Source organism: Gossypium arboreum, chromosome 2 (assembly GCF_025698485.1).
Source record: "Gossypium arboreum isolate Shixiya-1 chromosome 2, ASM2569848v2, whole genome shotgun sequence".
NCBI classification, from domain to species: domain Eukaryota; kingdom Viridiplantae; phylum Streptophyta; class Magnoliopsida; order Malvales; family Malvaceae; genus Gossypium; species Gossypium arboreum.
The window spans coordinates 106,551,834-106,564,624 of NC_069071.1; the positions used below are offsets into that span (position 1 = coordinate 106,551,834).

A 12,791-nucleotide genomic window follows, 5' to 3' on the forward strand; every position below is an offset into this window, starting at 1 on the left:
TAAAGTGAATATTCTTTTCTATGTAAAATTAATATTAAAATAATTTTATATCATTTCATATATTTTTTTTCAGTTAATATTTTAACGATTCAACCGTTATATTTCATATTTTATTTATATAAATCGTGCATATTATTATTCATAAGTGGTCCTCAACCCGAATCACAGATAGAATACGGGTCGCGGAATCACCAGACGATTGAGTGTGAGACAAACCATAAGATGATAACGATGGAAGCTCACGGACCCAGCTCGCAAGGAGAGTTCGCACGAACCAAGAGAAAGTCTCGGTCTCAGTTCGGATATACTTAAGGAGCTCGTAGAAGGAAGACCATGTGGTCTAGCAGGCATCCCAAAGTGAAACACGTGTCCAACATGCCTGAAGTCTACTTAAAATGTCAGTTCTAGGAATAACAAGGTCAAGTCATGAACAGTGGGATCATGTCGTGTACAGTAACAATATGTATAAATACCTGAATGTTTTTATTAATAAAATACGAGAAAAAATTACTCAACACATATCAAATTTGATATAAATTTAAATTTTCTAATTATTTATTTTATGTAAAAAGCTTTCGGTTGTTCAATAAATATTAATTCATATAGTGAATCAATTTAAAATTTTACATAAATGACAAGTATAATTATATTAATAAATTTAATGGTTGAATGATTAAAATATTACTAGAAACTTGTCTTCCAAACTTGGGACCTACCTTGTCCTGTCCGGCGAGACTTGGTGGTGTTCTTAGAGATCTAGCAATGTATTCGTGCGATGTTTGCCAAAAAAGAACCCATATTGTGCGACGTGCGTTTAGAATTGGAAGATCAACAAATTTGTATGATTTTTTTGGTGAAAAGCTTTTGTATGCAGTTGCAGACTAATGGGGTTGGAGAAAACAAGAAGCAGGTATTGTCAAAAGAATTTTACATAAGCATATCAATAGGAATATTACCCTTTTCAGACCCATCAATCTTTAAGTTTGTAGTGAATCATTCTAAAGGGACCCAAGCGATACATGTGAAAATAGATGATGAACGTGTTGAGCCAATAAGAAGCATACGAGCCAACAAACCGAAGCCACATTAGCATGGAAGTAATAGTTCATTCATACATGAGATCAGGTTTCCATCCTCAAGTTGGCCTGTGTGATAGTATAGTGTATGGATATATGAGTTTGAACTTGTATTGTATAAAAAATTATAGAGAAAGAAGACTAATAGTTGGTTATGCTTATTCTGTGACATCATTTCTATTTTCTCATCTTCAAATTCTCTCTTATTTTTCTTCACCTTTTCTATATTTTTCCTTAATTCTATGAATTTGAGTAATACAGTTCTATCTTTGGATTGTTTGAGCTTTATTAATCTTCTCATGTTTTAATGGCAGAAAACACTTTATTGGTGCTTTCATTAAGCTATCTACACAAATGGCGAATGTTACTCGTCTCTGTCAAATATATTCAAGTGCTTCAAAGTTGCTAAACAAATTAAATGATGTTGTTTGCAAGAAACAAAAAGCAAATAGATTTGTCAAATCTATCGATGTACAAAGAAAAAGATATACCAAGTATAAGTGTGAACCAGATCAAATTAAATTTGGGTAAGATTTATATATGGTATCTATTTGAAATATAGGCTTCAAATCTTAATCAAATGACTTATAGTTGAAAATTCTAATGTGTGTGAAACTTGTCACACTAGAACTTTAGTGGAACTCTCTAAGTTTTCTATTAAAATATTGTTTTTTTTTATCTTTCTATTCTAGCAAAACTCTTGTGATTTTCTATTCTATAGAAGGATGGGTTAGTCGAAAATATAGAATATTGTGACAAAGATACTTTACTGAAATTTAGTGAGAATTTACTTAGATTCGAATAAATTCTATTTTTCGTAAGTACCCAAAATACTAATTTGTGAGATTATAATTGTAATTTCTTTGGCAACTATAATTCAAATTTTGTGGCTACAGTCTTTTATTTTGGTCATCATGGAGAATGGTGGAAAATGTCATTCAGTCAAAAGTCAAAAAAGTTTAGTCACTAGATCTAAATTTCGATAAATTTCCCTAGTTCGAAAATACAAGTACTAAATTTGATGAGAACATAGAGAGATAGAAGATAGCGTAAGAATTGCATGAAAAAGTCTTAGGACTTTCCAATTAATTTGAATTGATGTTTAACTAGACAGAACTTTTATTCGAGTATTCTTCTCTATTAATCTAGAACACTTTCAGGTTTGGAAAGCAGGCTCCAAATTGAAACATTGAACTAAAAGTTTTTTTATTTTCTCTCTTAGTTGGCCACACCTAAAAACTACTAAACGCCCAATTATAGTTACTTAGATATAGACTACATCTATATCGGTTTATTTAGCTTTATCACTTTTATCTCAAGGTTGTATTGTATTTTTAATAATAAAAATCTTATACCATCAATGATTAAATGCTGTTCTATATAAAATAACCTGTGACCTTGTCAATACCTTTTAAGAGGATACCGCTAACTTTTTATTTGAGTTATGGTTCACTATCTGTTAATGAAATTATGTCATGTATAAATTACACACTTAAAAGGACCAACCTTTTATCGTGATAGATGATGTCGATGCTATCAAACTTGATACCCTTTTTACTCGAGGGTGGAGTAGGGGTTATTTTTGCTGTCAACATAGCAAATACAGGTTTGGTGAGCATGCCTCCACGTTTCAATGCAAGGGCGGTAGTAGGGAACTGGCAGGAGCTTCTACCTCCTTTAAAATTAGAAATTTAGATTTTCACCATTCAAAACTTATAAAGTTTTAAATTAATAAATGATAAAATTACACTTTGTTCTTTTAAAAAATAAAATTTTGATTTAATCTTTTAAAAAATTATAAATATAGAAGTTATTAAAAGGCTTAAGGGTATAAAAAGCCCTCAAACTTTTTTCAAAAAAAGCAATTAAGCTACTATTTTTGTTTCATTCAATTGGATATTTGAACTTTTAAAATGCATCAAAAAGACCCTCAAACTTTAAAAAAAAACAATTAAACCCCTATTTTTTTGCACTCAATTGCCAAAATACATAAAAAATGCCCTTTAACCACAAACTTTAACAGTTGACAGTTAAAGTTAATTGCCTCTATTTTTTTTCAGTTAAAGTCATCCCGTGTAACAACCATAGCATGACATGTGGCAAAAAATTATAAAAAATAAAATCAATAAGATTTATAAAATTTATTAAACTTTAATAAAAATATTAAAAATTAGGAAAAATATAAAAAATTGTAAAATTTATAAAAACTTATAAAAACTTATAAAATGCATCAAAAAGGCCCTTTAACTATTAATTTTAACCGTTGACCATTAAAGTAAATGACCCTAGTTTTTTTCCAGTTAAAGTCATCATGTGTCGCAACACTGCGTGGTATATGACGAAAAATGATCAAAAATAAAAATTAATAAAAGTTATAGAAAAATTATAAAATGCTTCTCTTGGTACGATAATTTTTATAATTTTTTATGAATTTTATATTTCTTTAAATTTATTATAATTTTCTTACGACTTTATAAAATTTACAATTTTATATTTTTTCTAATTTTAATAAAATTTTAATATTTTAAATTTACATTTTTTATAACTTTTATTGATTTTTATTTTTATCATTTTTTGCCACATGTCATGTTGTGATTATGACACGTGGTGACTTTAACTGAAAAAATTAAGAGCGGTTAGCTTTAATGGTTGACTGTTAAAGTTAACAGTCAAAAGGCCTTTTTGATGCATTTTGGTAATTGAGTGCAAAAAAGACATGAGATTAATTGTTTTTTTTTTAAATATAAGGGCTTTTTTTATGCATATTAGCAATTCAAATACCTTATTCAATGCAAAAAAAAAAAAAGAGTTTAATTGTTTTTTAAAAGAGTTTAAAAATATTTTTTATACATTTTAAAAGTTCAAGTACCCAATTAAATAAAAACTTAATTAAAAAATTAAAAATTTCACCTTTAAACTTTATTAAAATAAGCAACATTTATAAAATAGTACAACTTAATTTCAAAGTTAGTGGTGTTTGGATTTGTTTGCTATGATTCACTTTTGTTTCTAATGCTTGCCTTAATGGTTCTTTAATTGTCCATTGTTGTGTGCCTTTGCGATGCGATAAGGGTACCGCACGAGTGCGCGCGATTTCTTTAGTCTCCGTCTTCTTTTTCCCCGACAATTACATTGATAATGCTCGTTCCCATGACGACAAATAAACGTACTAGTGTCACGGACTTAGGATTCTTGCCTCACAATCCGTGCGGCCTTAGGCAGTTTCTTACTCCAAAAACGCCTAAGTCAGCCTAACTTCCACAAAAGAAGGATTCAACAGAATTCTTTCCAAAACACAACTCAAGTGCTTTACAATGAGGGAAGAGGCCTCTATTTATAGTTGAGCCTCTCCAAATCCAACGGTACAAAATCAAGTACATCAACGGCTATGATTAAAGGGTATCTACAATCAAATCTCTAAGAATATAAAATCATATCTTCTAAGATTACCTATCTTATCTAAGATATGTAATCTTATAAAATAATATCTTATAAGATTACATATCATATCTAAGATCTCTAAGATTATAAAATCATATATTTCAAGATCATGTTTCCATATTTGTCTAACTTGTAGATGGGCCTTCAATCTCTTCAAGCAACGGGTCAGTCCGATTGGGCCCAATGACCTCCTTCCTTCTTGATGGATCGCACAGATGTGTCATGGTTGCGGGCTCCCATGCGCAACCTATGACATTCTCCCCCACCGAATCTAGCGACGGCCTCGTCGCGTCCTCCGCATGGTATCGATCTATCTTGTCTTGGAATTGCCACAAGGCTTCAGCAGGTTCCCAACTCATCTCACTATCCGGGAATCCCTTCCATTGGACCAAGTATTCACGCCGCGGTCGGTAGTACTTACGTCTGACCACACGATCAGCTTCAATGTTCTCGACCTCTCGATCATAGGCGACTTTTACCCCCATTGGTGCTCGTTCAGACTTGCTCCGATTTGGGTCTTCTCCATCTTCATGGAATGGCTTAAGCATACTCACATGGAATACTGGATGAACTTTGAGCTTCTCAGGCAACTCAAGCTTGTAGGCCACCTTGCCTACCTTTTTCACAATTCGAAATGGCCCCTCATACCGCCGAACGAGTCATTTGTGTAACCCATCATGTCTCAAAATTAGGTGTAGTTTGGCAAGAACTGGGTTACCAACCTGAAATTGCACGTCCCTTCGATTTCGATCCGCCCACTTCTTGTTGCGCTTACTTGCCTTATGTAGACAAGCTCTAGCTAGATCGTTTTGCTCTTACCAATCCCTCGCAAATCGATAAGCTGCTGGATTCGGTCCCATATAATGAGTTGCAACCACATTGGGTGTAAGCGGTTGTTGCCCCGTCACTATCTCAAACGGACTCTGGTTCGTTGCCCTACTTCATTGTAAGTTGTATGAAAACTGGGCCACGTCTAACAACTTTGTCCAATCCTTTTATGTCACACTTACATAGTGCCGAAGATACGTCTCCAACAATGCATTCACTCGTTCGGTTTACCCATCAGTTTGGAGATGCATGCTAGTGGAAAAGTTTAAGTCTGAGCCCATTAACTTGAACAACTCTGTCCAAAACCGACCCGTAAATCGCCCATCTCGATCACTGATGATAGACTGTGGTACTCCCCAATACGTCACGACATGCTTAAGGAATAAGCGAGCTGCCTCCTCAGCGGGACACTCCTTGGTTGCAGGGATGAAAGTTGTATACTTCGAAAACCTGTCCACCACAACAAAAATACTTGCAAATCCATCAGATTTAGGCAAGCCTGTGATAAAGTCCATGGACAAGCTTTCCCATGGGCACTCCGGAATGGGCAACGGTTGTAACAAACCAGCAGGGGCTTTCAACTCAACCTTATCTTGTTGGCATATTAAACAAGTTTTCACATAGGCCTCCACATCATCACCCATGTGAGGCCAATAAAATCGATCCTCCAATAGAGCCAAGGTACGGTGTATTCCTGGATGGCCAGCCCATTTTGAATCATGACATTCCTTTATGATTTCCCTTCGTAAATTCCCATGTTGAGGCACATATAGACGTTGCCCATGAGTATATAGCAATTCTCCCTCGAGCCAAAATTGCCTCGTCTTTCCATCTCTAGCAAGCTCCATCAGATTTTTGGCCGTGGGATCATGGGACAGTCCTTCTTGAATGCGCTCTAATAAAGGACTCTCAGGTTGGCTTATCGTTGCAAATTCCATTTTTCGGCTAAGTGCATCGGCCACAATGTTGGCACTCCCCGGCTTGTATTTCATGCTAAAATCAAACTCTGCTAGGTAAACCTGCCAACGAGCCTGCTTGGGGGACAACTTTTTCTGGGTTAAGAAATAGCTATTTGTAACATTATCAGTGAATACCACAAACCTGGAACCCAGCAAATAGTGTCTCCATGTGCACAAACAATGCACCACTACCGTCATCTCTTTTTCTTGAACCGTGTATCTCCGTTCCGTCTCATTAAGCTTTCGACTCTCGAAAGCAATCGGATGCCCATCTTGCATCAACACCCTCCAATCGCATACTCTGAAGCATCTGTGCGTACCTCATACGCCTTTGAAAAATTTGGCAATGCGAGTACAGGTTCGCTCGTCATCGCTTACTTCACTTGGATGAAGGCTTTCTCACACTGAAGGTCCCAATCCCACACTTTACCCTTTTTCAACAGGTTCGTCAAGGGTGCAATGATCTTGGAATAGCCTTCAATGAAGCGACGGTAGTAATTTGCTAATCCAAGGAAAGACCGCAACTCTGTCACCTTGGTTGGTGATTCCCAATCGGTAATTGCTCGAACTTTACTTTCATCCATTCGAATCGTGCCACCTCCCACAATATGGCCTAGAAATGGCACTTCTCGTTGGCCAAATGAGCATTTCTCCTTTTTGACATATAGCTCATTTTCTCGTAGAGTTTGGAACACCTCCCCCAAGTGTCCCATATGCTCTTCGAGCGTCTTACTATACACCACAATATCGTCAAGATAAACAACCACAAAACGATCCAAGAAAGGTTGTAATACCTTATTCATTAGGGTACAAAATGTGGCCGGAGCATTTGTCAACCCGAATGGCATCACCAAGAACTCAAAGAACCCACACCTAGTTATACAGGCTGTCTTGGGCTCATCCCCTTCGGCTATTCTCACTTGGTGGTACCCCGATCGCAATTCCAACTTAATAAACCATCTCGCGCTACCAAGTTGATCGAACAAATCTGCAATAAGAGGAATGGGATACCTGTTTTTTATAGTGATTTTGTTTAAGGCCCTGTAGTCGATGCACATTCTCAAAGATCCATCATGCTTCTTTTGAAATAACATAGGTGCACCGAACAGGGCTTTAGATGGTCTAATAAACCCGGCATCTAAAAGCTCTATCAGCTGCTTTCGCAATTCCTCTAGTTCCGGTGGAGCCATCCAATATGGTGCCCTTGCTGGTGGTTCAGCATTGGGCAACAGCTCAATCTTGTGGTCCACCTCCCTCTTAGGTGGTAATCTTTTTGGCAACTCCATGGGCATTACATCTTGAAATGACTTTAGCAACCGTTCCACTTCATTTGGAATTCCTCCCTCGAATTTATCATCCATATTGTCTCTCAAGGTAGCTAGGTAGGAGACTTCATTTCGACGGACTCCTTTGGCAAATTGAATTGCCGACAAGGTTTTTCCCTCCATGCTTCCCTTCCTTTTCATTCTCACCATATATCGTTGATTTGCATTGGAGATTGTCATATAATTCTCAGAAGGATGAATATTCACATTAAGTCTATCAAGTAAACTTAATCCAACTACAAAATCGTAATCATCAAGTGGGATTACCTTAATGGTCACTTTGCCCGTCCACTCGCCAAGTTTGAGTTCCACCCCTTTTGCCACACCCGTTATGGAAATGCTTTCTGAATTCACCGTTTTGATTCGTCCGAATCTTTCTCGATTCTAAGGCCAAGTTCCTTTGCCATTTCTTTAGACATAAATAAATCAGACGCACCAGTATCAACAAGTGCATTCAATCTTCTGCCAGCTACGATGATGTCCACAAACATCAACCCATTGCTTGACTTCTCTTCGATACCTCCTAATATCAAATTGAGGCTTTTGGTGTCATCTTCGGCTTCCTCGCGTGCCTCCATGGCATGAAAAGCGGCTTTCTTTGGACAGACACTCATTCTATGTGGGCCTTGGTAAAGAAAGCACTTCATTGGTCCTTTTCTATCCCAAGGCTTACCTTGACTAGACTTTGGGCCTTCGTCATTCTTTTCCCTTTGATCCTTGTTTCCCCCACCATTGTCTTTGGGTTTCGACTTGGGTTTGGAAGAATCATTATTATCAAACTTTCTTCCCCCAATATCATAGAAATTTTCTGCCTTGGCCATAGCTTCGGTCAATTCGGTGATATCTAGGCGACGCAACTCTTGCTTGGCCCACATTTTTAAACCATCCTCGAACCAATAGAATGCTTCTTTCTCGTTCAAGTCTGAGATCTGAAGCATCAACTCGCTGAATTCCCGAACATAATCTCGAACAGTGCCTTGTTGGGTAAGCCGATGCAACTTAGCACGAGCCTCCTTTTTAGCATGTTGCGGATAAAACTGCTTCTTCAACTCTCTTTGGAACTCCTCCCAGGTTCCAATGGTCGTTCTTCCACGTTTCTCATCCGTGGACCTACGTCTCCACCACAAGAGAGCAACATCAGAAAAGTAAATTGAAGCGGTGTTTACCTTGGTGGCATCATCCTCAATGCCAATTGCTCGAAAATATTACTCCAATTCCCACAGGAAGTTGTCCACTTCTCTTGCGAACTTAATCCCCTTGAACTTCTCGGGTTTTAGAACATCCACATGACGTTGCTTCGATCCTGAAGCCAACAACCCACTTCCCAGGGCAGCCTTACAGATTCTGAGCTCCCCCTTAAGCTCAGCAATCTCTTCCTTCATGGCAGTCAGTAGGGCCTCAAGAGCTTCGTCCCTCCCTGTCAGTTTGTCTGAAGTGGATCTGAGGGAGTCCAGCACAAACTCCTTGCTATCTTCCTTCAGTTCCTCCATACGGGTCAAGACCACTTCGAGTGTCTCTTTCATGTCACCAACGGACCCTCGAGATTAACCACTCGAATTTCCAAGCTCGACAGCATATCCCTCGATCGACTAGCCTTTCTAGCCCTCCCACTGGTCTCCATTGGCTCATTCTGATCAACAACTTCTTTCGACATTTCTCAAAAGTGCTTTCGAACCCACTCAGGTGCCAACTGTCACGGACTTAGGATTCTTGCCTCACAATCCGTGCGGCCTTAGGCAGTTTCTTACTCCAAAAATGCCTAAGTCAGCCTAACTTCCACAAAAGAAAGATTCAACAGAATTCTTCCCAAAACACAACTCAAGTGCTTTACAATGAGGGAAGAGGCCTCTATTTATAGTTGAGCCTCTCCAAATCCAACGGTACAAAATCAAGTACATCAACGGCTATGATTAAAGGGTATCTACAATCAAATCTCTAAGAATATAAAATCATATCTTCTAAGATTACCTATCTTATCTAAGATATGTAATCTTATAAAATAATATCTTATAAGATTACATATCATATCTAAAATCTCTAAGATTATAAAATCATATCTTTTAAGATCATGTTTCCATATTTGTCTAACTTGTAGATGGGCCTTCAATCTCTTCAAGCAACGGGTTAGTCCGATTGGGCTAAATGACCTCCTTCCTTCTTGATGGATCGCACAGATGTGTCATGGTTGCGGGCTCCCATGCGCAACCCATGACACTAGTATTTTGTTAATAAACACACACACAAAAAAAAAAGGCGCTATCTAATCGGAATGAACGGCTGATCCAAAAATTTTGTTTTCGAGTCCTGCAACTTTTTTAAATTAAACATTTAGCTATACTGCGCAACCTTAGCAATCTCGCAGCCTAACAATCGCGCAATCAAACATCAGACTTTCCAGAAGGCATATACCAAGACTGTAATGTGACAAAATCATATGGAGACATGTCAAGTGGGCCCTTTTTCACTTCACCAGAAAAAACAAAAGTGGGTTTTTGTTGTTTCTTTAATTTTCTCGAACGCTGTTGAGCGATCGTCTCCGACTAGCTATGGCATTGACTGGTGGCAAAAATATCAAGCAACATTATTGCTTGATTTTAACCTTAGGCGCTTAAATTTAAAAGAAACGGTAACAAAGAGAACCAGCATGTCGAAAAAAAAAAGTTTGTCAGCAATGTGAACTGAAACAATGTTGAGTTGGGAGGCAAGAACACAGATTCAACAACTCTGGGATTTGATATCTTTAGGGGATGATGTTTGCATATCGGCTAACAAGGCTAAGTCGTTCAAGAAGGAAGTCTCCGAATTGGAGTCGTTAGTTAATCGACTATCGCAAATGCTGAAAACCCTGCTTTGTTTCGTTACTTCAATGCATAATTCCCTTTACTTGCGCCCACTTCATTGCATAGTCGCCGAGGTTAAGGTTGGCTTTGAGCACGCCCTCTCTATTATCCACAAATGCAAACGCAGAAACCTATTTTGGAAACTCTTCACCACCTGCAGCAATGCAACCCAATTTGTGGAGCTCTTCAACTGTTTAAATGCTTCTATCAGCGATATGAAATGGCTGCTTTCCATCTACATGCCCCAAAGTTGCTCGACGCTGACGTACGAGAAACCAGTTAAGGTTAAGGTGTGGTCTTGCATCGCCACCGTCAAAATGGGGCGTGCATTGGAAGATCGCGTCCTGGCGTTGAAACAACTGGCATCACTTGCTGAGCAAAACGATGAGTATAAGAACATTATTTATGAAGAAAACGGGGTACCGTCTTTACAAAAGCTTTTAAAGGAGAAGATATCTTTGGATGCTCAAATCATGGGTGTCAAAACACTTTGCCTTTTAGCTAACGAGAAGGAGAGGAAAAGGGTTATTCTGAAGGAAATGATTTCTACAATCTTAAGTCGTTCATCAAGAACATCGGTGATGTCTGATCAAATTCAAGCAGCCAATTTGGTTACTCTTTAATTAGAGAGAATGTGATATGGCAGCTGGTTACGTTGCTGTCACCTGCAGATGGTACTAAATCGAATCTGAAATTGAAACTTAGTTGTTCTAGGGCTTTATGGATGCTTGTTCAAGGGAGCATTTCAAATTGTAAGACATTGACGGAGACAAAAGGAATGCTATGCTTGGCTAAGTTGATGAAAACGGAAAAAGATGAATTACAATACAATTGCTTAATGATTATAAGAGAAATCACAGCCATTGCTGAATCAAATAATGAATTTAGACATTCCACCTTTAAGAGTTCTTCTCCGGCTGCAAAGGCAGTTGTCGATGAGCTATTGAAGGTAATCAAAGAATTCGACAACATGAAACTAAGAATTCCGGTAATCAAGTCAGTCGGTTCATTGGCAAGGTCTTTTTCAATGAAAGAGTGCCAAGTAATTAGTCCACTGGTGGCCCGACTAGGCGATATGGACAGGGAAGTTGCAATGGAAGCTTCTATTGCTTTGCAAAAGTTTATCTGCCCAAATAATTACCTCTTTTGCGAGCATTCAGAGTCTATAATTGAATCGAACGGCGTACCATTGTTAATCTAGCTATTACTTGACGATGGTGATAAAAAGTTACAGTGCCATAGATTAACTCTCATCTGCTATCTTGCAAACCACGACAAAGAATAGCAATATTTTGATAAAAGAGCATTGATGACTCTTCAAACAACAACTCAAAATCATGGCCCAACACCACGAGTTAAAACAATTGGTATCCCAGCCATATGCAAACTACAATCCAACAAAGCGACAAGCACCAAGAATTAGAAAACTCATGAGGCATTAAACGGTTTATTACGAGCGAGGGTAAAGCGGTTGTCGATTTGGTACGAGGTTTGAAGTTAAAGTTAGAGAGCGAATGTGTTGGAGGGAGAGTAAAGATCCAACTCCAGGGTTATTGGAAATCATATAAAAAGAAAATTTCAGGTGCAATACGTTCATTGAGGATGAGGAGAAGGTGGAGGCTTGTGAAAGCTAAAAGCGTGGAACTGGCATTAACTCTAAGATCAGTGATTGAGTACTCAGGGAAAAGGGTAATAATGAAGGAGATGGTATCAAAGCTTAGGGTGGTGAAGAGAATTGTTAAATCAAAGGATAAAAAAGAGATTAGAAGAAAATTTGGTTTCATCATACATAAAATTTTTATATCTGTAATATCTATACGTTACTCATTAACATAAACAACTCACTTTTTTTTTTCCAATCTTTTCCTTTTATTTTTTTCTCTATTTTTTTTATAGTATTGTCACAATATCTAATCTTATCATCACCACTATTTTTATACTAACAATAACTAAAAATCTCACCAATCCAAACTAAACCTGTAAAGAAAAATGAAAAATGCCAAAAGGAATAAACTTGATTCGATTCAATAAAATATAAAATAAAAAATTCAAATTTCAAGTTAAACAAATTGAGTTATTCAATCAACTCGAATTCTTTTTTTCTAATTTCGAGTAAAGTGAATACCAAATTATAATGCTTTACATTTTTACCTCAAACTTTTTTACTTTTCCCAAAAATTTTTACTCCCTTTCATTTTCTCCCAAAACTTTACTCCTTCCATTTACTTTCCCACTAAAATTTCACTCTTTCAAAACCCCCCCAAAAATATTTATTTTCCCCTTAAACTTTTACTTCTTACTCTTTACCCCATATCAAAAATC

At 37.3% G+C, this 12,791-nt stretch overlaps 1 protein-coding gene across 1 annotated transcript; it reads left to right on the plus strand.

Moving 5' to 3' along the window:
- Positions 1 to 10,315: 10,315 nt before the first annotated feature.
- LOC108466222 (uncharacterized) lies at positions 10,316 to 11,670 on the plus strand. The gene is made up of 2 exons (XM_053022638.1): positions 10,316 to 11,047; positions 11,116 to 11,670. The coding sequence occupies exons 1-2, from the start codon at positions 10,316 to 10,318 to the stop codon at positions 11,668 to 11,670; spliced, it is 1,287 nt and encodes a 428-aa protein (XP_052878598.1).
- The last annotated feature ends 1,121 nt before the right edge of the window (positions 11,671 to 12,791 follow it).